Source organism: Pituophis catenifer, unplaced genomic scaffold (genome assembly GCF_029215685.1).
Source record: "Pituophis catenifer annectens isolate HBS135680 unplaced genomic scaffold, rPitCat1.0.hap2 SCAF_8, whole genome shotgun sequence".
NCBI classification, from domain to species: Eukaryota; Metazoa; Chordata; class Lepidosauria; order Squamata; family Colubridae; genus Pituophis; species Pituophis catenifer.
The window spans coordinates 12,764,729-12,792,187 of record NW_027256888.1 but is presented as its reverse complement, the minus strand read 5'-3'; the positions used below and the strand labels follow the sequence as shown (position 1 = coordinate 12,792,187).

Below are 27,459 nucleotides of genomic sequence, written 5' to 3'. Positions count from 1 at the left end.
CCTATATTTGATTTCATGGTGGGCCACATTCTAGAACAAAAACAAACTGGTCCATTTATTAATGGCACTGATAAGCTTTAATATAAATTTCAGGAGAATCACCATATGGGCATATTCTGTACAGGGTTACAAGTCAACACAGGTAATATTTCTCTTTAATAACCAGTCATGATGGGGTCAGTAAGATATATTCTACCTCAATGCACATAACTCTGCTTTCAAGTTACACTGTGCTAGAAAATACAAGATTAGTTGTCTACAATATCTTAGAACACAAGAGGGCACCTGTACACTCTTTATCATAAAATAGATTAGGAACAGTTTCCCATTAATACTTATACTAGGAATGATATGCCATCCAATTCTGGAAGGTGAAATGAAACGGTGGTTTAAGAATTCATCTATAAAGTATATTCTCTCATCTTTTTGTCAGCCTGTTTTAGGGAGATCCATGTATTCAGAATGTTGGATCGTAGTTTGGCCCATACACAGTGGTCATTCAACCCAAAAATCTGAGCAGCAAATTGGGCAGCAGCTTCAGGTGAAAGAATTGTGGAACATCCAAGACCTGTTAAAAAGCAAGACAATTTTAATTTTTAAAATGTGTGATTGTAATAGTATTACCACTAGATAATCTTTAGTGAGCCAAGAAAAACCGATACGTAATACAGAATATTTAGCAATTCATACAGAACATTTCAGATGAATGTGGAAGACAAGATACCAAAATTCTCTTCAGAACTGACACTTGTTCAAGTTACAGAAGAAGCACAACTTTTTTGAAAGTTAATGTTTACAGGGTTTAACAGAGCATGTTCCTTCTTTGGACAAGTCTGCACCAGGGTTGTGCGAGCTAAGTGTGAACAAACCCCAGATAAAGTTTGGCAGCAACACCCACCCCCCACCCGCCCCATGCTGCATGAAACTTGCACAAGCAAGTGTGCTCAAAACACTTCTTTATCTGTGCATCCCCCTCAGTGGACCAAGTGCCGAGAAATAACTAAGCCCGTGGAGTCCCCTGCTTGCCATCGTGTGGTAACTGGGAGATTCAACATTTCAGACAGTCTGAGAGTACACAGGTAGTCCCCAACTTACAACCATTTATTTAATGACCATTCAAAATGACAAAAACTGAACTTATGACTGTCCTCACAATCACAACCCATTGCAGCGCGCCTGTAGTCAAATGATCAACATTCAGGACTTGCCAACTGGCATGAATTTATGTTTGCAGCATCCCAGGATCATGTGATCACAGGAAGGCTCCCAACAATCCAAGGTGTAATGGGGGAAGCTGGAATTGCTTACTGATTTGCTTAACAACCAGGGCAAAAAAGATAGAATCAGGCATGGCTCACTGAATGACCACATCACTCAGCGATGTAAGGTCTGGTTTCAACCGTAGTTGTAAGCTGAATCCTACCTGTAGGTGTTGGTGAGTTATCACCATTTCTATCTTTTATCTTTAATGCAAACATCTTTGTTGGGTGATGAGAGAAAAGCTAAAAATAACCAGTCTAGCCATAATGCTGACAAAGGTAAGCATAACCCAGGAAAGTATGAAGGAGGTTAAATAGATACAGTAAATGGGTGTATTCATGTCTTACAGAACCTTAACTGCAATGAAATCATTTTATTCACAAGGGGTGTATGTGTCTCACTACTGCAAATCTTATGAAATACTGCCTTTGACCATAAACACCTCTGTGTGTTTATTTCTATATGTATATAGAAATAGTAAATTTAGAATCAAGGCATTCATTTATTCTAACTATCATTATTTTGAACAGAACTACAGCTGATGCCCTGTTTCTCTCCAAATAAGACATCCCCTGATAATAAGCCCAATCAGCTTTTGAGCGCATGGCAATAAGGCCAAGCACTTATTTCAGGGTTCAAAAAAATATAAGTCAGGGCTTATTTTCGGGGAAACACGGTAGTAAGATTATGTCTTTATTTTCAAGTATGTACTATCTCCCAAAAAATAATTGGTTCAAAGTGTTAAATGATAAATCTTACCAGTAGGCATTCTCAGGGATGACCATATATCCTGGGCACCCCAATCAGCTGAGAGAGGAGGACAATTGACAACTGGATAAGCAGTGTTTCCGGATAACACGGGTCCCAAGCCATTGCTTCTCCCAGCCACTGCAACGAACACTGTGGGAATCCCATCCCCTGAAAACACAAACAAAAACCTATCAATGTGATAGAAACATGCTCACCTAAACCAGATTCTATATTCATTTTCATTTTTTAAAACGGGAATTATTTTGAGATTGAATTTAAACAATAGTTCACTAAAATAGACAATTTAGACAAATTTGAGTTAAGTACCTTCATATTCAGCTTTGATCCTCAGTGTTTCATCTGGTCCTTTGTGAGCAGAGGTCACTCGTAATTCACAAGGCACACCATAATTGCCACATGCCTTTTTAATTTTTTCACAGTGACTAAGATCAGAAGTGGAACCCATGAGGACAACTACTCTGCCTTGTGTCGTTTGTGGTTTCAATAACAGCTAATAGAAAAGAAGATCAAAAGACAATTTAGAAGTACGGAAAACAATGATATGGATTATCCATACCCGTATCTCATAGATGATTTCAGTACCTCCACTCTTTCAGCCACCCATTCAAAGTTTCTTTTCACCACTTGCAGTGCTTCAGGTGTCACTTCTTTGAGGTCACGGTAAGACTAAAAGCACACACAAAAGAACAAAAGATTACATATAAAATGCAAAAGATTCACTTACCTCACCGGTGTCAAACTCGCCATGTCACGTTGCCGTCACATGATGTTTCTCCCTTCACGGAGCTGTGGTGGGTGTGGCCTGCGCGTGACACATTTGGCCTACGGGCCACCAATTTGACATCCCTGACCTACCTCATACCTAAGTAAACTACCAATACTATAATTAATGACAAGTCCATACATACATTTATAATCTGGCTTTAACCCAGAAGTCCAATGTAAGAACCAATAAAGTGATTTATAAATTGTTGATGTCTTTCCAATTCGTTTCTTGAAACTTCCAAAGTTTTACCTATCACTCAGAGGCAAGGCCATATGCTTATCTCCTATATCAAGTCAGATAGAGTAATTTATGCTTATAGGGTTAATAAAATCATGCTTCACTATGCTGTAAGTAATGTTTAATATATAATATCAATATGTGTTTACATCACATAGTAGCCCCAGACTCAACAGCATATCTGAAGGAGGCTTTTCATAGCTCATTATGAAGTAAACTATTTTTGGAATATGAATTTTGCATTCACCCATTTCCTCTTACAGTTAGAATATATAGGTATTAATAGCCATTATCTAAAAATGTGCATTATCATTGCCAGAACTATAATTAAATAGAAAAGTCTAAGTTAACATGCATAATGTTTTCTATATATCTTTCACTATTTTAATTGAAATGTAATTAGGGATTTTATTTTTGGATACTTGAAATGTCTATCACAAGACAAACAGCAGAAGGAAAGATAACTTAATAATTTTCCAATTTTAACTGTAGAATTTGGCTTTCCCCCATTTTCTTTCCCATCTTGTTTCACATGAAGAAACAAACCCAGAATCTAAGGAGAACAGAAGCAGGTTTCACACAGTACAGATACATACACCTTGTAAAATTGCAATATTGGCTTATTTTCAGAATGTGCACTGAAAACAGAATTACCTGTTTGTCCTTTTGTTGTTTTCTATCTCCAGATGGCCACAGCCTCCAAGAATCATTATCAATGACATCAGCAAGGACAATTTCTTTCGTGGCTACATTAACACCAAACTCAACCTAAAAATGGAAACATGACACAAGAAAGGAAAGTTTAGTTGAATTTAATAACTTCATCCGTTATTTTAAAAGCCAAGATCTAAAATACAAATGTACGTACTTTCAAATCCACCAGCGTACAATTCTGGGGCTGCCATGCTTTTTCAAGTATTTCAAAAATAGCTCGGGTGGACTGAGCCATGATGTCTACTTCTGTTTGTCCAATTTCAAGGCCAGCAAGCTTAAACTTAACTTCAATAATTTGCTCTTCAGACCACTGTGGATCATTTGCTGCATCATCCTGTGATGAAAAGTGAGATTTTGCTGGAATAATTGATATCTTCATTAGCGATAAAGTTCAACTTCTCCATTCCACACAGAAGCAAGCAACAGTTTTTACTGCACATTTAGTTGAGGGTAGTTCTGTAAGTAATCGTTTTGGGTGGATGGGCCTTTCTGATAACTCTTCTTTCCTGCTTTATATAACCAGTAGACACCACTATAATGCTATGCATAACTTCTTTAAAATCAGGGGGACCCAACCTCCTGTCCGTGGACTGTCACCGGGTTGCAGCATTGCCAGAACCAGGCCATGGAAATAAGCAAAGCCCCGTCCATGTGATGCAGGCAGTATGCAAAACCCTCTGGCCCACGGAAAAATATTTCTCCACAGAACCAGTCCCTGGGGCCCAAAAGGTTTGGGTACAAGAGGCCGCTGTTTCAAATGATGTAATCTGAGAATTGTTTGCAGAATGATATGATGATGTGTGATGCTACTTGCTCTCTTGTGGCCTCCTCTGACAGATAGTGCAGATGGCCAGACTAGAAAGAGGTCATTCCTGCCAGAGGTCTAAAGAGAAAATGCTCTCAGACTGAAAAATAAGTTGCCTATCTTGAGTTTTCATTCAACACAAACAAACATTTTTGAAGTTATTACAGGCAGTTCTCAACTTACGATCACAACTAGGACCAGAATTTTTGTTGCTAAACAAGGCGGTTAAGTGAATTACACCCAATATTACCGGTTTTTTTGCCACAGTTTTTTTCCTCCTTGACTTTGCTGGTCAGAATCTGACTAGGAAGTTTGCAAATGGACTTCACATGACTCTGGGACATTGCAACCATAGTAACTCCATGCCAATTGCCAAGCTCTCAGGTTTGGGGATGCTGTCATAAGCACAAGTTACAAGTCCTTTTTTTCAGTGGTGTTGTAACTTCAAACAGTTGCTCAATGAATAGTTTGTAAGTTGAGGACTACTTGTACCCAAACACAGACTTTTCTAATTGACATGATATCTATGATTATCATCTTGGGCATGAATACAAAGGATTTTTTTAACAATTAAAAATAGTTTTTTAAAATATATAATAGTGTCTAAGAATCAAAACTGCTTTTAAGGATCACATCAGTGGTGGGATTCAGCCGGGTCGGGTGAACCGGTAGTTAAAATTGCTGGCTGGCCCCACCCCTCCCCTTCCAGGAGTCCCCACGCGCCCCATTTTGGCTCCCAGGTAAGTCCTAGGCCCTGGGAGCCACTTACGGGGGACGGGGGACAGTGCACCATCCCAGCAGCCTGTTTTTGTGCCCAGGAGGCTTCAGGGAGGCCTCCTAGGCCCAAAACCGGGCACGGAGGGGGGCGGTGCGCCCTCCCAGTGGCCTGTTTTTGCTTCTAGGGGGGTGCAAGGAGGCCGAGTGCTGCCTGTCACACACCCTGGCCATGCCCACCATGGCCACACCCACCCAGCCAATTATTAGGGCAGAGAACCAGTTGTTAAAATTATTTGAATCCCACCACTGGATCATGTACATACTGCAAAATTCTATCAGTACTGAGTGACAGTATTTGGGGGGAGAGGAATTGATTTTGGAAGGCTTGGATTAGGATGTTTAACTGAAGCACATAATTAGCTTGAGGTTCAAGCTTTCAAGGAGGTGATAATTGTTAAATTATGCAAAACTGTCAACTCCATTTCATGTAACCTACCTTATAAAACATCTCAATTTTAGGTGGATAAAATTTGTAGCCCTCTTCAACACCAGGATTTCTCTTCAGAAAGGAACCAGTGGCGATTCTCCTACAAACCCATTCAATCGGAATCATTTCGCAGTGAGCAGCCATAAATGCGGTTTCGCTGCATTTTCTCACAAAAGCAGTTTTGATGCCTGTAATAAAAAATTATAATCAAAACAGACTTCTGTATCTCAATTGCTAATAAGTAAAATATGCAACCTACATTCTAAAACAGAAACAAGGAGTGAGCCATTTTAGGGCAAAAACAGAAAACAGAGATCTGGGATCTTCATCCAGATCAGAAAAACTTACTGCTTTTTATGAAAATCCTAAACAGGATATTTCACCTATATCTAAGCAATCTATTAATTTCAAACTTACATAATAGGAATTGCTTTTATTAGATCAGGCTGGGAAGATTTTATAAACCAAGAGTGGCAAGGTGACTAAAACTTTTTAAAAATATATCAGCTTGGATTTAGAGACATAGTAGAGCATAATTTAATTTTAAAAACTTCCATAAAGATCTAATGGCATGATTTCCTGAACTTAAAACTATAAAGAGGAACTTTTCTAACTTTAGGTGGGTTTAAGAAAGGAAAAAGTGTTTTTCCAATCTAATAGCACAGCTAGTCTTGGATTTTAAAAAGGTTTAAGTCAGTCCTCAGCCACATGATTTTAATCAATTATTATAAACACTAATGTTAATCAACTTGCCAAGAACAGTGTTGACAATTTCTAGATGTCCAGCTGGGAAAAAATCTCACTTTTTCTATGTCTTAAATGATCCAGCCTATTATATTTTTCAATTTGCCTCCTCCATATGATAATTGCTGGTTTTTTAATCTATTTTTTAAAAAAAATATTATTATTATTTATGTGTTAGTATTTGATTTCATGCTGTGGGGAAATCTATTATTTGCTCATTCACTACCAATCGTGCAGTATCTTTATGATCTTGTCAAAGCTCCAAAACTAAGCAGAGTCAGGTCTGGTTGGCATTTGACTGTGAGAGAACTTCAAAGAACCACAGGAGTACAGATTAGACTACAAAGTTAAAAACAAGTAACATCCATTCTGATGCAATGAAACAATTTTAATAGCTTCATGAAATCAGCAGAAAGCATGCCTGAAAGGAAACTTCACTTTTTTAAGGAAATGCAGTCCTATTACCAAAACTATATTAGTCATACAAAAAGAGATGAATGAATAGACATGAATGGATACCCAAAATCAGTGGCCATAGATATTTTTTTCACTTTTTGTGCTAATTGCACTTTTATTTGTTAATGAGGCAGAAAGGCACTAGTAATCTAGAGGTTTACCACAGAATATAAAATGTTGCAATGGGGGAAAAAGTTGGAACACAAGAAAGGATTCCATCGTGTTAATTTTTAATCCTTCAATTTACTCAAAGGAACATTTCTTCATAACATACTAATGTGAGGCAAGGTTTGGAAGTACAACGTAATAAACTGATGCAAATCTGTTTTTGGTAATCAGTAGCCTGCAAGACTTTGATATGCAATTTTTGACACACAATGCAAGGATTATAATTTCAAGCAAATGTTAACTTTCATGGCTGAAGAGGTAAAAATTCTAACAACTCACCCTTAAGGGTTTTAAACCAAGTTATTAAAGCTTGTGCAAAGTAAATAGGAGGGGGAAAAAATCACAGCATAGATCGTAAGAAATCATAGCAAAAGACCATGAATTCAAGTCCTCGATTAGCCATGAAAACCAGCTGGTTGACCTTAAGCCAGTCTCTCTGTCTCTCAGTCCAATTTGCCTCACAAAGTTTTGTTGTGGGGAAAATAGGAGTAGGAGGGTATGTTGGATGTTTGCCACCTTGAGTTATTTGTAAGAATAACAAAGGTGGGATATAAATAAATGAATAAATAGATGCAGTGTCAGGAAAATGCATATGTAATAGTATTAGGTGGTACTAATACACTTTTTCAAAGTTTTTACATAGAACATAACCAGGTCTTGTTTTCAGGAATTATGGGCTTGATGGGCTATGAATGTCCTCTAAGTGATCTCAAAAAGGGGCCAGTGATTTAGAGCTGCAAGTCAACTTCTCGGCCTTACCCAGAAAAAACCTCTAACATCTTCTACAACCAGCCATGTAACGATCCCAAAATTCAAAAATGCCTCTTCTTTAGCCAGATTCAGTGCCCTTCCAACAGCTGTTACAGTAGATAGTAGAAAAAAATCCCCTTGAACAGAGATTGTGTTCATGCAGTGATGGAATAATTGAATTGATAGAATATGTTATGCTCTATTGTCTTCTCTACGCAGTAGCAAGCCAGGAATTATTATCTCCACTTTTACTAAATACTCTGATCCTTCCAATTTGTGTTACATCAAAATGTTATTACCTGACTAGGGCTATAAATTTGGAAAACCCAATTTAAGTTTAAAACAGCCAATAATAAGCACTTAAAACATGTTTTCCTCACCAATCCATTTGGAAGTATATGTTAAATTCCGCTGCTTAACTCTCCAATATCTTCTTCCAATGGCTGTCAATGTTACTTAATGATATAATGGACAAATATTTAATATGACTCATCTATGGAGAAACTAACTTGTATTTTTTTTAATGTGAAAAGAGTATTACTGTTGTGTTCTTGAAAGTTCTATGCTCCTTCAGTATATAGTCACAAGATCTCTTAATTATAATAAAACCAAGAAAAAATACCATGCAAGTTTCCTATAGCAAAAAGTTTCCATATAATGAGGACATTATTGCTTTATATACAGGGTTACTCTCCTGCACGAGGGTTAATTTTTCCACCACCTACCAGATTCTTGAAGCAATTGGAACACACAAGATGTTGTTGTATTTGAGATTGCAGCTTTCCCTTCCATGATGTTCTTTCTAGCTGCATTTCCAGCAGTTATTTGGTCTTTTGATTGCAGCAGGACACATCCTGGGTAATTTGGCAATTCGTAAACTTCTTTTGTTTTTCCCTCATTTACTTTTTTGCCCAGTTTAAGTTCTGGAGAAATAATTGGGGGAAGGGAGATATTTTTACATCATGAACATAAATGAAAACAAGGCACTGAATTTTAAAAAGTTTACAGAACAAACTTGTGCATGTTTACTAAGAAATTTCTACTTTATTTAGGGCATCTTAAATTTGGGGAGCATTCTTCTGTCTGCAATTTAACACTTTGTTTGAATATCAAAGACCACTAGTCATTCATTTTGTTCACCAAATGCCTTGTTTCGTTTGGTCATGTCTTTATTCTCAGAATGTGTTCTTGTGTCAAACTTAGCCATTTCCCCCCCCAAAAAAAGACACACTATGTCTTAGCATGAGCTGTGAGTGTTGTAAGCTTGTTTTGGTGTTGCTTTTAACTGATAAGAGGGGGGAAAAGAGAGAAAGAGAACCATTGCGCACTAAAAGAAGCCTGCTGAGAAGGAAACAAGAGTTGAAGTCTTTTTAGTTCCTATGGTAACAAATGGATTGCTGAATGCAATTTACTAAATAATCCAGATAGCCATGCAGAGCAACCCTTCTATACTTTTCTTGTGCTGTCTGTTCACTTTCCAAGCTGTGTTAATTCTCCACATACACTTATGAAGAAAAATAAGTCTATATTAATCTTTAACTTTTTGCCCTGGTTCGGGGCAAAATGAGAATATCTGCTAAATTTCTTCTATTTACACAAGGGCACTTCACCCATTGAACTGTGACTTCTGTATACCAGTTATCTCTTTCCTTCAACATGAAATCTCAACTCTTTTTCCTTTGAACCAAGCAAACATGGCTGTAATCACTGTAAGTTGTACTCTTCTTGCAAGGGCATTTTAGGGGGCCACCCTTGATTGATTTAAGGCAAGAAGACATTCAACCTCACATGTCTTAAGATGTTGAACTGCCATAAGCTTTTATTGATGTGGGGCCTCTCTTCGCATTTCAGGGTTTATACAGAGCTGTTCTTGAAAAAAGGGAGTTCTTAAGCTTTGCTTAAGCTTAACTCAGTTTTGTTCTTAAACTGAGTTAAATCTAGTTTAGAGCTTACACTATAGTTTTTAATATCACCCCAAAGTCCTGGGCAACTGCTACTAATTTTCAGGAGCCATAATCATCTATAGTTCTGGGGATCACAAAAAGCCCTCAGAGTCTTAGAATAACCCCCTATGCTAAGGAGCACTAAATTTGCCAGTTGTGAGTAAAGGAGTGAGAATGGCGTAGTAGGGAACTTAAGCATCTTTGCCTCGCCCTTTTCTCTTGACTCAAATGTTATTCCTTTAATGACTATTATTTGCTAGCAAGACAGCAGTAAGATAGAGCTCTAAATGCACAAATAATTTGTAATAGACAGGCCCAAGAGGGCAACAATATAAACATTTCAAGATGAAGTGGGTAATATTTTGCATGATAACTTGAATTTAACTAGTTTCTTGAGTAGCCACACTTAACAAAACTCTTCCTTCCAAAATAAAGACATAAAATTATTACTGCCCATAAAATGATGAAAAGAGTAATTCATAAATAAAACACCACTCTGTAATGCGAACTTATTATTGATGCTTTGGTGAAAGTTGATTGCAAGTTTACATTCATTGTCCCCTTTAGGATTTCTACAGAATTATCCTTAGTCATATAGAGCTAGGTAACAATGGGTTCATTAAAAAAAAATATATTTTTTTATATATGAGGATTTATATCCAGATAGTACATCTAGAATACTTAATAGATCACTCATTTCTGCAACCACTAAGTGTTTCCTGTAAAAATAAAAGTTTAAAAAGCAACGATAGCAATTATATATATAATGGAATCTTCCAGTGATAATTTTAGGAAAACAAATATAAACAGGTTTAGAGATATCTATGTGTTTTACTAAAGATTGTGATAGTTATGAGCAATAACTAGATTTTATGTAAAAAACTAGTTATGAGTACGAAGGAAAAAAACCTAACTTGAACATCATTTCCTTCCTTATTACATTTTAAATCTCTGGACAGATTTCTGATATGTTGTCAATCCAACCTTTCCTCCCTAACTCCATTTATCTTTTTTTAGCAGCTTACTTAACAATATTACCTAGACATCTCAAAGATTTGCAAAATATTGTGAACTTTGAATTGACTAAGATATTGCTTTAATGTAGATGTTGGAAATCTTCACAAAGATTTCTCCAGTCTTCTGAGAAGCTGTCCATCCAAATCTTAAAGTGATACATACGAAGTCTGATACTGGGAGAATATGCATAAGAGAACCAAATTCGGTTGTTCTGATAGATCCCGCATATATATTGCAGGTGATCCGAATTATACTGCTAATGGGAGACTATCAGGCTGTAAAATTTTCAGAATTTCAAAGGAAAAGTCCAACAAAAACTTTGCCTATTGGGTCCTGAATATGGTATAACAAATTAGATAGCTAATGAACAGTAGAGGCAGAAGCACCAATCACCTCTTGAGTGAATATAAAATACAGGTAGTCCTCGACTTACATCCACAGTTGAGCCCAGAATTTATGTTGCTAAGGGAAAAAATTGTAAAGTGAGTTTTGCCCCACTTTATGACTTTTCTTTCCACATCTGTTAAGCGAATCACTGCAGTTGTTAAATTAGTAACCCAATCACGTGACACCAGGACACTGCAAACGTCATAAATATGAACCAGTTGTCAAGCATCCCAATGTAAATCACGTGACCGCGGGGATCCTGCAACGGTCATAAGTGTGAAAAATGGCCATAAGTCACTTTCCAGTTCTGTTGTAACTCTGGTCACTCAATGAATGGTTGTAAATCGAGGACTACCTGCACACGGCAGTTTCCCTCCAATCTGCATAATACATTCAATCCAGAACCCAAATCAGGAATTCAGCACATCTTTCCCATCTCAAATATTTGGATGGCTTAATTCATATCCCCTTCTAGCTGAGACCAAACACAGGAAAGTAAACAGCTGAAGCAAAATACAAATGTCTTTTGTGTTCAACAGCCAAATTTTCAGAATGGCTTAAACTCCCAAATTAGGAGACCGTAACTGCCAGCGTCTCCAGGCAGCGTAGGCCTACGGATCCCAACCTGAGAATGGCAGACAGAGACTGCATTGCACACAGATAACAGAGTTGGAAGGGACCTTATAGGTCATCTAGTCCAACCCCCACCCCCAACAGGAGCCCCTACACCATTTCTGACAAATGGCAGTCCAATCTTCTCTTGAAAGTCTCAAGTGATAAAGTTCCCACTTGAATGAAGCTCCCACATTGCAATGCAATCATATTGGAAGTCCCAAAGGTGCTTTTTTCAGGAGGCAACTGGCCTGCCTTTCTTTCTTTCTTGGTCATTCCAGTCTCATCCAAGAAGCTTCTTCAGCCCTGACTGAATGGTGGGGAATGGAAGGATTTATATCTCCTTCCAAAGGAGATAACAAGCCCTTAACTTCCCCATGTTCTTGTACCCTGCACTCAGCTGGTCATTTGCATCCTTTTAGAGCAGAGGTCTTCAAACTTGGCAGCTTTAAGACTTGTGGACTTCAATGCCTAGAATTCTCCAGCCAGCTTTAAGACTTGTGGACTTCAACTCCCAGAACTCTCCAGCCAGCATAGCTGGCTGGAGAATTCTGGGAGTTAAAGTCCACAAGTCTTAAAACCTGCCAAGTTTGAAGACCTCTGTTTTAAAGAGTTGCTGAGGCCACCTGGAGGGTTATCCCATTGGAACCATTCATGGAGTCCTAGATAAGAGATGCAGGTCAAAATTTTTTTTTTTAAAAAAAGGATTCCCTTCTACCCCTTCCTGGCAGAGATAAAGGTAGATCTCTGCACCACGGGCAGGAAGGGAATCCTAATTATTATTATTATTATTATTATTATTATTATTATTATTATTATTATTATTATTAATATTAATAATAATAATAATAATAATATTATATTATATATAATATTATTATTAATAATAATATTATATTATATATAATAATATTATATATATATATATATAATATATATTATAATATATATTATAATTATAATTATTATTATTATTATTGACCCGCGCCTCTTTATCTAGGACTCCACATACAAGAAGGCAGATGGTTGCGTGCAACGCAATCTCTGTCCGCCATTCTCAGGACGGGGAACCTCCAGAGTTCACTTTTTCCACACAAACACACACACACAAAAAGAAGAGTTACTTCTTTCGAACTCCGGCAGCCTTCCAAAGGCGAAACTCTCCAAGGGCGGAGAAGGAGGAGGAGGAGAAGAAGAAGCGGCGGCGGCGGCTCCCTCAGGCGCCCCACCTGGCGCGCACAGCGGCCAGCGGTGCTTCTCCTTTCCCGCGGAGCCGAAGCCGAAGCCACTCACCTGAATGTATCGGAGGCATGGCAGCGAAGGGAGCGGAGGTCCTGGACGCCTAAAAGAAAAAAAAAAGAAAAAGTAGAAAAAGCCCAACACAGGTGAAGAGGAGAAAGCGCAGCGCGACGCCACCTGCCAGGAAAACCCCGCGCGCTTTCCGAGAAGAAGGAGGGAGGATGGTGGAGGGGAGACAGACGCAGAACACTCTCGGGGGTGCCGAAGAACTGGCGGCGGGGCCGCGTAAGAAGAAGAAGGGGCAGCGGCGGAAGGGGCCGGCGAAGCGGAGGGTGGAGATTATAAACCGCCGAGCCCACCAATGGCCGCGGCTGGCGCGCTAGGGTGGCGCCCCAAAGCGCACCACCCCGGGCGCATTCTTCCTCCCAACGACCTGGGGAGGGGAGGGGGGGGAGAGTGCGGCGGGAAAGGAAGAGGGAGGAAGGTGGTTCGGCTACCTCGGCCTTCCAATCTGCGAGGCGCTTCCACCTCCGCCCCTCCGCCTAACCAAACCCCCCCCCCACCCACTCCACTCTCTGGGCAGCGCTGTTCACAGGAACGTGGGAAGCGAAGTTGCTCCCTCAACTTCGCGCCGTTCCCCAGGATTTTTCGCTCCCTCTGCGTCCCAGGCCCGAGGCTGTTTGGCGCCAAAGGCTCAGCCCCCTCCCCACTTTTCGCTTCCCTCAAAAAGAGGGCCGCCCTCAGCCCAGAACTGTTATCCATCCACCCCCACGAGACCCGACCCCAAAGTGCAAAGAGTTTAAAACAACAACGACACACCAAATTTTAATACGCGGGTGAGAGCACATGAAAAGAATGAGGGAGGAGAAAAGTTCAGTTGCAAGTTAGAAGTTTCGTCCAAAGGTTGCAAAGAAAGCGGTCGGCAGAAGGGCGCTTGTTGCGTCCCTTTCTACCCCGCCTCCGCCACCCCCGACTCGGGGAGCGCGACTCCCCCGCAGGCGGCGCTTCCTTCGCCCAGAAAACAACCGGGCCGCCCGCCCCCCTCCCCATGTGAGTGAGTGTGTATGTATGTATGTAAATAAAGCGGGTGGGAATCAGGGGCGCTGGCGTTGCAACCGCCCGCCTCCTCCTCCTCCTCCTCCTCCTTTCCCACAAACTCAGGCGGCGGCGGCTCCTCAAGCGTACAAGCAACCGGGAGCAGCTCTGCGGGTAGCATCCGCGCGCGCGCGCACACACACATACACACACGCACACACGTGTTGGCCTCGCGAAGCATGGAATTCGAGGAGCTGGGCATCGGGGAAGAATGCGGCGTCTTCGGCTGCCTCGCCGCCGGCTTGTGGCCCACCGAGCTGGATGTGCCCCATGTGATCACGCTGGGGCTGGTGGGGTTGCAGCACAGGTAGGAATCCGGGGAGTGGGGTGGGGGATTCCCCCCCCGAGGGGAAGGGCGTCTTGGACGGGAAGGCCCTGAGCCCCTCCGGCCTTGCGAAGGGGGAGTAAACTGGGAGGAATGCGGTGGGATTTACGAGTGTGAAGCCGGCGTTGGTTCGGTGCGGTCTTGCTCCGATAACAACTAAGGCACGTGCTTAGGATGCATGTAAAATCCCCCCCTCCCCTCCATATACATATTTGCACTCTGCGCATGCATAAGATCCTTGTGTAGAATTGGCACCCTGAGGTCTTCCTGTTTGGCTCCTGCAGTTCTGTCCCTGATTCCAAAAAAAAAAATAAAAAAATAAAAAATGAGCATGCCGTGTAGGTAAGATTAAAGGGCAACTCCGATTGTTACAAAACATCCTTAACCCTTCCTCAAACTTCCAGAGGTCATCCTGTTCAAAGTTTACAAAGTTTACTTCTTGGAGAGCCTCAAACTTGCTTGAAACTCTGTATCTCGGTGCCTGAATTGGGATGGCCCAGTAACACCATGGTCCTCTTCCCTTGGCTTGGCTATGGGTCTAGCTATCTGAAGAGTCCCGCTGTAGAGTATTGGACACAAATCAGCCTTGGTAAACTGCTTTGCTCTTGCATTTAGCTGTAGCAAAGTGTAAAAACAAAATTTGGGTAAAGGCACTGCATGGGTTTGTTTGGCAACAGAGCCACCCCTTCCAGACTCTGCCCATAATCCTTTCCTGCTGCAATATGTTTGTTTTGCCTACTCTACCCAGAAACCTTCAACAAGATACAACCTCACCCTCACTTGCCCATCCTCTCAGTAGAAAGTTCCTTGTTTGCAAACACATCTTATTTACTTCATATCTGTGCTTTATTTTATATTGGCTTTATCTATCTAATCCAATGCCTTTTTCAAATTTCTTGACACTGCTGGCTGGGGATGTTGATAATTTTAATCCAACATAGGTAGAGAGCATCATCAGGCTGGTCTACATCTCTTTATCCTTGTTTCTCTTGCCTGCTAAAACTTCGACTGTATGCGTTTCTTCGTGGAGTGATACATTTCTAGATTCATCTTGCATCAGTTTGCTCTCTGGTTACCTCTTCCTCCTCACTTAGAGGATTGGGGCTGCTGAGCCAAATAGAAACCACAATTCTCAACCCTTTTAACAGGAGGTGCTCTAAGGATGTGCTTTCTCTAAGTTTGTGCCCATCCAGTGGTTAGAATGCAGTACTGCAGGCTAACTTCTGCTGACTGCAGTCCGCCTGCAAATTTGGCAGTTTGAATCTCACCAGGTTGAAGGTTGACTCGGCCTTCTATCCTTCCGAGGTGGGTAAAATGAGGGCCCAGATTGTTGGGGGCAATAGGCTGACTCTGTAAACTGCTTAGAGAGGGCTGCAAAGCATGGTGAAGAGATATATAAGTCTAAGTGCTATTGCTATTTCTTGGGAAGTAGCCATGCTAAGTTGGGTTCTTGAATAATGATGCAAAGGACTATGTGGCACATGTCTCCAGGATTTACTTATTGTTTAAGTGAGATCTTGTCTCTACCCCTCAATGACTGTGGTGCTCCTTGACAAAATATCCACCACATTGTGTCCAATGTCCATCAAGAGCTTACACCGGCCCAATGTCTGATTTTTTTTCAACATAGAGCATCCTGTCCTTTAATGGCTGAATGGACTGGACATTAACATTTGAACTACTATAAGTCCATGTATTTGCCATACGCTAAATAAATATTTTAAAAACTCCCTAGACTGCACAGACAGAGATACTTAAGACATAACAGTCACCTTCTTGGTAAAAAAATAATAATATTACATTGCAGTAACAAAACATTCACTCTTCAATCACACCCCTACATTTGCAACTCTAAAGAAATCATATCACCTTAGTGACAGACCTGATTTTCCATCTCAGGAAACTTTCTTCCTCCCATCCCCGATGTTAACTTACTCTTAAAGTTCTGCTCCTGCTTTGATAGTAACACTTTAAAGTATCAACTTGTCAGGTTATATACAGAGTAGCTATCCCTGCTCATAGTACATATGATACATAAATTGGTGGGTTAACATTAAAATTGTTCGTTTAGCTCTATGCAGGCACAGACAGCAGAGCAACTGGTTTCCTGTTTTTAACTTTCCATTTTCAACTAACTGTAAAGACTTACTACACACAGAGCTAAATTCATAGTAGGTAATATTTAGTTATGGTTGAGGAAAGTAAGGTAATTTTAACAATGATTCTGGCTTCTTTCTCATCACTCTTGAAACACCCTGATGAGTCAGTTTGAACATAGAACTATATAAATTCTGAACACTTTCGCCTCTTGTAACAATGCAGGTGGGAAAATACACCAGGATGTAATATATCAATAAAACTTGGTTGTTAATCTAAATTAAAGATATATGCCCCCCCCCCAAAAAAAATTCAGCTGGAAAAGTCATTGTCCCAACACATGGAACACAGAGGATTGGTAAAAGTTGATGGAGGCATTACAGGTAGTTTTTGGTTAATGACCACTGATTCAGTAGACATTTAAACCTACGTTAGCATGAAATGAGTGGTATTTATGACTGAAATCCTGGCCCTTGCAGCTTCCCTGCAGTCACATAGCAACAGCAACAGCTGGCAAGAAGTTGGAAATCTCAACCAAATGAGGTCCTCACTAACAACCCATGATGATTCACTTAATGACGGCAACCGGGGACTGCTGGAACTACCATTATTAAGGGATATGTCACATGACATTGAACTTTATGATCACATCATTTAGCAATGGAAATTACAGTCCCAATTATCATTGTTAAGCAAAAACTACCTTTATAAAATTATATGGCAAAAAAAGCCAAGGCACAAATGAAGCCTATGTTTAGTATTTCTAAGTTTTGACAGCGTATTGACATGAATTATAGCATGTTATAAGAGAAGGATAATAACACTAAAATAGATAGACAGACAGACAGACAGAGATACAGATAAACACAGAACTATTTTAACTATATATATATTGTGCCTATTAGCAGAATTTGGGAGTATTTCATATGATTCATTTGGAGATAAAGCTTAGGGAATATTTTGCATAGATACATAAAATAATTCCTTCCTGTGTATGTATATGGAATTTTCTATCTGAAGCAGGGGTGGGCTTCAGATCTTTTAGCAACGGGTTCGCTGTCCCATTGCTGGGTGGGTGTGGTCTAGTCAGCCGCCTGCACCATGGCGGGGGAGCGTTTTTTGCCCTCCCCAGGCTCTGGAGGCTTTTCTCAGGCTTCCAGGAGGGCGAAAACAGCTTCCCCGGGGATCCGGAGGCCGGAAACAGGCTTGTTTCCGAACTTCCGGAAGCTCCGGTAGGCCCATTTTTTGCCCTCCCAGACCGTGCAGCCCCTGCACTTACTTGGAATGATGAGTGGGCTGCGTGGAGACTCCTGGGAGGGGCGGGGTTGGCGTGGCCAGACAGGGGTGGCATTTGGGGGTTCTTTGAACCCCGGTGATCCTTGACTAGAAGATTACCCAAACCCTACCGAACCCCCAGCAGCCCACCCCAATCTGAAGCGTACTTTTCAGGTAATTTAAAATGGCTCTAACTTATGTGGTGCTTTAACCCTCAAAATCTCCCATCAATGTGAATGATGCTAAAAAAATAAAATGTGTGCCCTATGTAAATTATGCCCTAAATATATTTAAAATCTATGTCATGAGACTAATTTCTTGAGAACTATACTTTTTTCCCTTTTTCTAACTTTTATAGGCTGAATTAACAATCATGAGATTTCTTTCACATGAATCTTTCCTCTTCTAATGCACTTAGGTATTCTGGACTACTCTGAATAGTTATTCAAATTACTCTTGAATAGTTTTAAAACTGGAATTCTCAATAAAGTATAAGCAAGACCATATTATTATTAATCTTGTTCGGGCAATTAGTCTGCGTTAATCAATATATGAAAAAACGTCATGGAAGTCCTTGACCCAAACTGTTCTGTAACATTTGGAACAAGTTTTAGGTTTGTTAATCTTTTTCTAGAAGATACTTCATTTTGAGAAATACTGCATTTTGGCAAGAATAGGATGGTCACAGATTGTGGGAGGTTCTGAATGTAATTTTACATTTTCCCAATCAGAATAGTTTAGCAGTTAGTCAGCATGGTTAAGATTTCTTTGGAACGGGACATATTTTTTTACAAGAAAAAAAGGGAAAGTTCATACTTTTTTAATCATGGCCTTAGTGCTATGGCTTCAAATGTTTTTACTTTCCTCACATTGTTGAAAAATAACAAAGTAACATCTTCTCAAAAGATTTCTCATGTTTTTACAAAATGTATCTAGTCTGTTTGAAAAATCATTTTTTCCCTCTGTTCACTTTTTTTTTTTTTTTTTTTTTTTAATTTGATTTATATGCCGCCCTTCTCCGGAGACTCAGGGCGGCTTACAATGCTTTAAGCAATAGCCTTCATTCTTTTGTATATTTTTATACAAAGTCAGCTTATTGCCCCCACAAACTGGGTCCTCATTTCACCTACCTTAGAAAGGATGGAAGGCTGAGTCAACCTTGAGCCTTGGAGAGATTCGAACCAGCAGAAATTGCAGGCAGCTGTGTTAATAACAGGGTGCACTAAACCCTTGTACTATCAAGGCTCTTAATGTTAATGTTACTTACAGAGATTTGTTCCCCAACTTGTTCGTTCAAAAAAAAAATATTTGCAACATGGTTTATTATACCTCCACAAGAAAAAAAAATAGTAACATTAACATTTTAAAATACTGATTTAAAGTAATCCTATCTGACCTTTGTGAATGTCTTGAAATGGAAGATAATTTCCAAGCCTGATTTGCATTTGTTTAGCTTATTAAGTCTACTGTAGCCCTGAAAATTGTGACTAAGAAAAGTCCATTGTGTAAAGGATCTGTTGGGACAGTAGTGCAAGATTTTGGTAGGCCTAATTTTCTACTGGGATCAGCATTATTTCAAAATAAGTAGTTGGTTTCCCTTGGAATGGAAAATGAATAAGATTGTTTTGTTTCTTTATAATACCAAATAAAGGCTAAGGATACGGTACTTAGAATGTAAACTGTATCCATCTCTACTCTACCCTACCCTACCCTACCCTACCCTACCCTACCCTACGAGTCCCCAGCCCCCAGTCCATGGACCGGCACCGGTCCATGGCATGCCAGAAACAGGGCCACGCAAAGAAGCAAAGCCCCATCCACAGAATGCAGGCAGCACACGAAAACATGCGCCCTCTGGTTCACGGAAAATCCTCTCCACAGAACCGGTCCCTGGTGCCCAAAAGGTTGGGGGCCACTGATCTAATGAATTGAAGCTGCTTATGGTGATCAAAGTCTCTTGTTTGCTCAATGAAGATCTGCTTATCAATTAACCAGAAGTAGCCTCTACAAGACTAATAGAATAAGGACTTCTTATCTGGAATAGGAAGTCAAATCTGGAATACCTGTCATTAAGTTAACCGCTTAGCAGTTCAATTTATGCAGCAGGAGAAGATTAAGCTTAAATGGAGTACACAGAAAATAATGTTAAACGAAAGTAACCTCAGGTTTTAAAGCATATTTGATAAGCAACATCATGCTTCTTTTAACAAACTTAATGCATGTCTTTTCCTGTTTTGAGTGGGGTGTCAGTAATGGAGAACATCAGTGGTGGGCAGGGTGGATAAAAATCAATGATTTTTTTAAAAAAATCAAAAAAAATCAGATTTTTTTGATTTAAATAGGATTTTTTTTATTTAAATCGGATTTTTAAAAAAAAATCAGATTTTTTTATCGAATTTATTTTAATAAAAAACTTTTGGGGTAAAAATCTATCGTAAGATAGTTTTCTGTTTAAGATACATAAATAATTTAGTTTATTCAGCATGAAATGGAGCTCAGTTATGTAGCATGAGGCTGTATATTCTGCAACACTGGGACTATCGGTGAGTCAACATCAAGCCTTTTTACTAGTGATTTAAATCATGATTTAAATTGTGATTTAAATCAACTTGATTTAAATCAAATCCACCCTGGTGGTGGGTTTCATTTACCTTTCCTATTTGATGACGTCTGGGCAGGTGGGCATAGCCTTCTGCCACCACTGCTACCGGTTCGCAAACTGGTAGCAACCCACCACTGGAGAACATGCATAGCTCAGGGTTTGAAATGTTAGATCTTGGTGTTTGCTGAGGGTGTTTTTTTTTTTCCTGGAAAGTATTTCATTACCAAACATATGGTAAACTGGTGATGTTACCTAGTTTGGCTGTGAGACATTTCCAAGAAGAAAACCACGCTTAGCTAGCCCCCAATCCCAACCAACTGGGTGTGTTAACTAGGTTAACAGGTAAAATGAGTACTTTTAAGAGCCTCCGTGGTGCAGCAGACTAAGTGCTGTTAAGTGCTAGCACTTAGCTGCCAGCTCTCTGCAATTAGTGCGAGTTCAAATCTCACCAGGCTCAAGGTTGACTCAGCCTTCCATCCTTTTGAGGTAGGTAAATTGAGGACCCGGATTGTGGGGGCAATAAGGCAGCTTTGTATAGAACAACACCATTGGGGGGGGCGCAAGCCCTAATAAGCAGGTATATACTAAAAGTATGCAGACTATTGCTCTAATGCATTGTAAGCCGCCCTGAGTCTACGGAGAAGGGCAGCATATAAATTGGACAAATAAATAAGTAAGAAAAGGAAGGAAGGAAGGAAGGAAGGAAGGAAGGAAGGAAGGAAGGAAGGAAGGAAGGAAAAAGAAAGAAAAGAGAAGGAAGGAAGGAAGGAAGGAAAGAAAGAAAAAAGAAAGAAAGAAAGAAAAAAGAAAGAAAGAAAGAAAGAAAAAGAAAAAAAGAAAAAGATTTATAGCTCAAGGTGGAAATTTATTTATTTATTTATTTATTTTTCATATTTCTATGCTGCCCACTCTCCGAAGACTGGGCGGCTTACACCAAAGACAGTATACTAAATAGCATATTGCCCCCAACAATCTGGGTCCTCATTTTACCCACCTCGGAAAAATGGAAGGCTGAGTCAACCTAGAGCCGGTGAGATTTGACCCGCTGATCTGCTGAACTAGCAGTCAGCTGAAGTAGCTGCAGCACTGCACCCTAACCACTGCGCCACCTCGGCGCAGGATCCTTGATGTTCTCTGAGCTTGCTTGTTTTCTTGCAGACATTTTTTTTTTATTAAAATGTTTTAAAGAATTTTACAAATATTTTCCCCTTCCCTCTCCCTCCCCAACCCTCCCCCCCCCCAACTTCCCAAAGCAAAATACAGGGTATAGCATTCAACAAACATATACTAACATGAGCTAACCATAGCTCATAGACTCCTATCTTCCCTGCTTTCTTGCAGACATTTTATTACCCTAACTACCAGTAAGTAAATCATCAGTGCTAGTTAGGGTAATGAAACGTGCACAAGAAAACAAGGAAGCTCAGAGAGCACCAAGGACTACTTTAAGTATCTGAAGGGATGTCCCATGTCACATTTTTGGCACCCCTGTTTTAAATAAACAATTTATTTGAGGAGGAAAAAAAGCGGCAGATTCATTGTCAATTCAGTACTTAAATTGCTTGGATAAATGTCTCTAATTCTTATTAGCAACATCCATTGTTCTTAAAAAATAGTATGTTGTTTTGTAACCAATAATACTAAAGCACAACATTGGGAGAGGGACTCATGAAATCCATTTTTAAAAAGCATTTAGAACAAATAAAATGTAGTTAAATAGCTTTGTAGTTAAAAAACAACTTTTAAAATGAAAACTTGCTGCAAAATTGAGAGGAGAGGACATTTTCAGATTTGAAAACAATAAAAATTTTCTCCAGTGAAAAATAGCTTACATAATTCAGTCCTATGTTTTTTTTTCCTAAAATAATGGCTGGGCTATCATAGCATCTTCTTTTATTAGACCACATGTCTTGTGGTCCCTGATTCATATAGACTCTGTGACTGAGTTATTTGCTAGTTTCTTTTGCTTAGCAGACTAAAACAGTTCTATTTCTAGGAGAATTAAATGAGCAATGGATATTTTTATACGTCATTTCTTTGTCTGATTATATTTCCACTTAACACATAAGCCACCTTGAGTCAGTGGGTTTTTATTTCCCTGTAAGTATAAGATTACATATTTATATCTTGGGGCACATTTTACTATCTGTTTCATAGCAGGTCTTTGAAGTTACTGAAAGTTGAACTTAACTCTATTCTATTGGACATTTCAGCAATTCATTTATTTGCCCTCTTTGCCCAACATCTTTAATAAAGTAAAAATATTAAACAAACCTGTTGCAGAGGGGGAAGGGCAGTGTCCAGTGGTTTCCTTCTGACATCCTGCATCTCTTCCTGCTTGTAAAATCTCTCTAAAAATGTTGTTCGGTTTTTGATAACAGACTCCAAGCCCTCAGGTACACATATTTGTGATTGCACTGTTGTATTTTCTGACATGCTTTTCTTAAATTGAATAGGTAACGGTTCTGTGGGAGAAAAGTAGTTTCAGAGATTATTTATTTAGCTTTGTCAATAAATTAATACACTGATTTATTCTAATGTCTATTATTTATCTATATATCATCTATCATCTTCTGTTATCTGTCTGTCGGTCTCCATCTCCTGCTATCTAGCTATGTATCTTCTTTCTTTCTATCTACCTACCTACCTACCCACCCATCCATCCATACAGACTGCACTGATTTGCTTGGAGCATTTATCCAATCTTTGGAATTTTTGCCCTAAAGAAAATTTTTATATCTCTGCAAACAAAAAGTGATCTCTCTGAACAACAGAGAGCTGGAGCACATTCAAAATTTTGGGAACATATTGTAAATTGTCATGATGAAAGCACCAAGTCAGGAGAAGGCAAACTGCTAAAGTTTCTCCTTGCAATTTATGTGTATGTCTTTTAACTGAATAGGGAGGCTCACTGGATTATAGGGTAATACTATTGGGTTCAGATATTTTTTTTAAAAAAAATATAGACTGCTAAAGGCTGCATGGATTCCAGTGGGTTTTTTTTTCATTACAATATCCATTAAAAAAGATACAAGGTGTCTGGCGGATACTAGTGGAATTCCCAAAGAGATATTGTACCCTGGAGTAGTCTTTTTTCCTTCCTTCCTTCCTTCCTTCCTTCCTTCCTTCCTTCCTTCCTTCCTTCCCTCCCTCCCTCCCTCCCTCCTGGAGGAAAGGAAGACCTGCCTACTGGTACTAAGTCAGATCCCTGCTAGTGAACCAGGAATAATCCCTGAAAAAAATGCTTGTTTATACTCATGAATCCATCCAAATATAATTGCATGAGTTCTGCCTCCATAATCTCTGTAGAGAAGTAGTGGACGTTAGTGTTATTTTATGCAGTTTGGGCAAGTAAACACACAACAGTTTCTTCCAGGTAGTCCTTGAGCTAACAACCATTCATTTAGCGATGGTGAAAGTTGTAACACCACTGAAAAAAAAATGACTTAAACATGGTCCTCTTAAGGACTGCCACAGCAGCATCCCCAGGGTCACAAGGTCAAAATTTGGACACTTGGCAACCGGTATGTAGTTAACAATGGTTACAGCGTCTAAGACTCACGTGATTGTCATTTATGACCTTCTCAGACAGCTTCCAAAGTCAATGATAGATGCCAATTTACTTAATGTCTGCAAGATTCATTTAACAACCACAGGAATTTACTTAACAACCATGGCCAAAAAGGTCATAAAATCAAGAACAACTCACTTAACGACCACCTTGCTTGGCAACAGAAATTCTGTTCTCAATTGTGGTCATAAGTCAAGGATTACTTGTATTTTGAAATGCACATTGGGTTGCTTATCTCTTCACAGTAGCTTTCATGGAACCTTCACACACAGAATGCAGAGGCTCTTTTCAGTTCCCATAAATTCCAAAACAACAAATACAATACAAATGAATGGATTGCCTCAGCAATTTGTTATTATCTTATATCTCGTGTACATCTACTCAGTGATACGGTGAAAAATCGTTACCTTCTTCAGAGAATTTCCTCTTGACCCTCAGTGGTATTGGGTCTGTGATAACTTCGGTAAGCATCTCTTTAAAAAAGACAGTAAATAGTTATTGGCAATGTGCTATTAAAAATTGGGGTGCAAGATGGATAAATTTGTTCATAGGTTAATTTACCATATTTTTTGGAGTATAAGATGCACCTTAGTTTTTGGGGAGGAAAATTCTGCTTACCAGGTGTTCATCTGGCTAGTCCCAGCACATTAGTTTGCTCGCTGGTTTTGAGGTTGGGGCTTGTTGGGGCGTCAGCTTCAGCACATTAGTTCACTCGTCGGTTTTGAGGTTGAGGCTGTGCTTCTAAAGCACAGCTGATTGTCGGAGGGAGCAGCAATTAGAAAAGCAGGCAAAGCACGGAAGACCGCTTTGCTCGTGTTGGGGCTGAAAAACAGCTTCAAAAGTACAGCTGATTGTCAGAGGGAGCTCCAGTGACTAAAGCAGGCAAAGCGCAGAAGAGGTAAGAAAAGGCAGCAGCTGTTTCGGGTAGTCATTTTGGGCACTGCGCATCGCATTTTCAGCCTCCAAACCCATCACATTCGGGTGACGACCGGCAGTGATGTGCTTTGGCGATCCCCAGCATTTGGAAGCTGAAAATGCAAGCCATTGTTGGTGGCAATATCTGCAGCCAGGAAGAGGATCCACGGAGGCCGAAGGGTGGGGGCTGGTGGGTGGGCGGGGTTACATTCGGAGTATAAGACGCACCCAAATTTTCAGCCTCTTTTAGGAGGGAAAAAAGTATGTCATACTCCAAAAAATATGGTAACTGACTTAATTTACACTTCTGGAACTAAAATAAGCAGAAACACAGCTACATTTTGTTTGTTTGTTTGTTTTACATTTCTCTAAATTTCTTCAGTAATAATTGCTGGTCATCAATATAGATACAGAGCTGCATGCAGAGACTTAGATACCATTGGTTAAATCTTTTCTTCTTTCAATGAAAGTTTATGTAATATATCCTGGATACACAGATGGTATTCAGCCGGTTCGTACCAGTTCAGGTGAACCGGTAGTGGAGATCGCGGGTCGGCCCACTCACCCACCCACCCCGGCTCTATGCTGTCCTATTTAGGGACATTTTTGAGGCTGGGTGCATTCGCGGAATGCACATGCGCGAATGATGCACACGCACAGCGAACTGGTGGTAAGAATATTGGAAACCCATCACTGCCTGGATACCTTTCCAAATGATCCTGCTAATAAAATACCACCACCACCACCCCAATATTCATTCATCAATGTGTGGTAAACACTATTTCAGTGGTGAATTAATGCTCTCATCTTTTAACCTCTCAGTCTGTGATTGGGTTTCCATGAGTTTCTCTAAGCAGCTTCTCCGAGCAATTGAAAATTAGAATTATATGCTCAAGAGGCATATATGGAATTTCATTTGGCATGAAAAAAAAAACCTCAATGTCCTTACAATGTGTAGGGAACTTGCGAAGGGCATGTTGCATCCCTCAAAAAGATGACAGCGTGCAATCCGTGGCAATTCTAGACAGTGCTCATGAAAAAGTGGCATGGATCAGATCCTGCCAAACGAATCTTATTTCATTCTTTGACAAAGTGTCACAATTAGTGGATTAGTGAAATGCAGTGGACACAATATATACTTGGATTTCAGCAGAGCATTTGACAAAGTGGACACAACTTCTTGGTAAGCTAAAAAAGAAGGTGGGATACACAGCATCACCATCAGATGGATTTGTAACTGGCTGACAAACTGCACTCAAAGTGTAGTCCTTAATGGAATTACATCTGCATGGAGGGAACTAAGCTGTGGGATACCCCAAGGTTTTGTTTTAGACCCAGTACTCTTCAACATCTTCATAAACAATTTAGAAGAGCCTTGGTAGCAGAGTGGTCTAAGGCACCCTGTTATTAAGCTGGTTATTAAGACCAGCTGCCTGCAATTACTGCAGGTTCGAATCTCGCCAAGGCTCAAGGTTGACTCAGCCTTCCATCCTTTCTAAGGTAGGTAAATTAAGGACCCAGTTTGTGGGGGCAATAAGCTGACTTTGTATAAATATACAAAAGGATGAAGGCTATTGCTGAGCACATTGTAAGCCGCCCTGATACTCCGGAGAAGGGCGGCATATAAATCAAATTAAAAAAAAAAAGATGAGGGAATTGAAGGGGAATTCAAATCAAATTTGCAAAAGACACTAAACTGGCAGGAATAGCCAATATTCCAGAAGATACGCTCAAGATCCAGATAGGCCCTATCTAACAAAATGAAATTCAGTGTAGAAAAAAGTAAAGTTTTATATTAGGCAAGAAAAGTCAAATGTACAGGTATAGATTAGGTGAAACCTGGCTCAATAGCAGTAACAGAGAGGGATTTTGGAGTCCTGGTGGACAGTCACTTAAATATGAGCTAGCAGTGTGTGGCAGCAATCAACAAAGCCAATGCAATTCTAGGTTGCATTAACAAAGTGATAGAATCAAGATCATGTGAAATATTAGTACCACTTTATAAAGCCTTAATAAGACGACACTTAGAATACGGAATCCAGTTTTAGTCACTATATTATAAAAAAAGATATAGATACTCTGGGAATAGTGCAGAAAAGAGCAAAAAAGACGATTAGGGGGCTGGAGGCTAAAACACACGAAGAACGGTTGCAGGAATTAGGTTTGTCTAGTGAAAAGACAGACTAGGTAACCTGACTGCAGTGGTCCAATATTTGAAGAGCTGCCACAAAGAAGAGGGGATCAACCTATTCTCTAAAGCACCTGAGGGCAGGACAAGAAGCAATGGGTGGAAACTAATCAAGGAGAGAAGCAACCTAGAACTAAGGTGAAATTTCCAACAGTAAGAACAATTAACCAGTGGAATGGCTTGTCTTCAGAAGTTATGGGCACTCCATCACTGGAGGCTTTTAGGAAGAGACTGGACAGCCACTTGTCTGGAATGGTACCCTGTTTCCCCGAAAATAAGACATCCCCTGGTAATAAGCCCAATCGGGCTTTTGAGCGC

The 27,459-nt window shown here is 39.9% G+C and overlaps 2 protein-coding genes across 2 annotated transcripts in view; one reads left to right on the top strand and one right to left on the bottom strand.

Annotated features, from left to right (window-relative positions):
• Positions 1–54: 54 nt before the first annotated feature.
• On the bottom strand, positions 55–13,387 carry PAICS (phosphoribosylaminoimidazole carboxylase and phosphoribosylaminoimidazolesuccinocarboxamide synthase). The gene is made up of 9 exons (XM_070948817.1): positions 13,128–13,387; positions 8,601–8,798; positions 5,767–5,945; positions 3,903–4,082; positions 3,689–3,802; positions 2,614–2,697; positions 2,338–2,521; positions 2,020–2,178; positions 55–568 (listed from the first exon to the last, which is right to left on the bottom strand). Exons 1-9 carry the CDS (start codon positions 13,144–13,146, stop codon positions 402–404), a joined length of 1,284 nt encoding a protein of 427 aa, XP_070804918.1. The 5' UTR covers positions 13,147–13,387; the 3' UTR covers positions 55–401.
• Positions 13,388–14,203: 816 nt separating this feature from the next.
• Positions 14,204–27,459, top strand: part of PPAT (phosphoribosyl pyrophosphate amidotransferase) — a 67,332-nt gene continuing 54,076 nt past the window's right edge. Inside the window, exon 1 of the mRNA XM_070948815.1 lies at positions 14,204–14,475. Within this exon, the coding sequence (XP_070804916.1) occupies positions 14,348–14,475 (128 nt within the window). The 5' untranslated portion in view covers positions 14,204–14,347. The remainder of the gene's footprint in view (positions 14,476–27,459) is intronic.

Coding starts and splice junctions, on each gene's coding strand:
- PAICS (XM_070948817.1), bottom strand. Junction 2,522..2,613: donor GGGTGGCTGAAAGAGTGGAG/GTACTGAAATCA, acceptor CTTTTCTATTAG/CTGTTATTGAAACCACAAAC. Junction 2,179..2,337: donor GATCAAAGCTGAATATGAAG/GTACTTAACTCA, acceptor TTGTGTTTTCAG/GGGATGGGATTCCCACAGTG.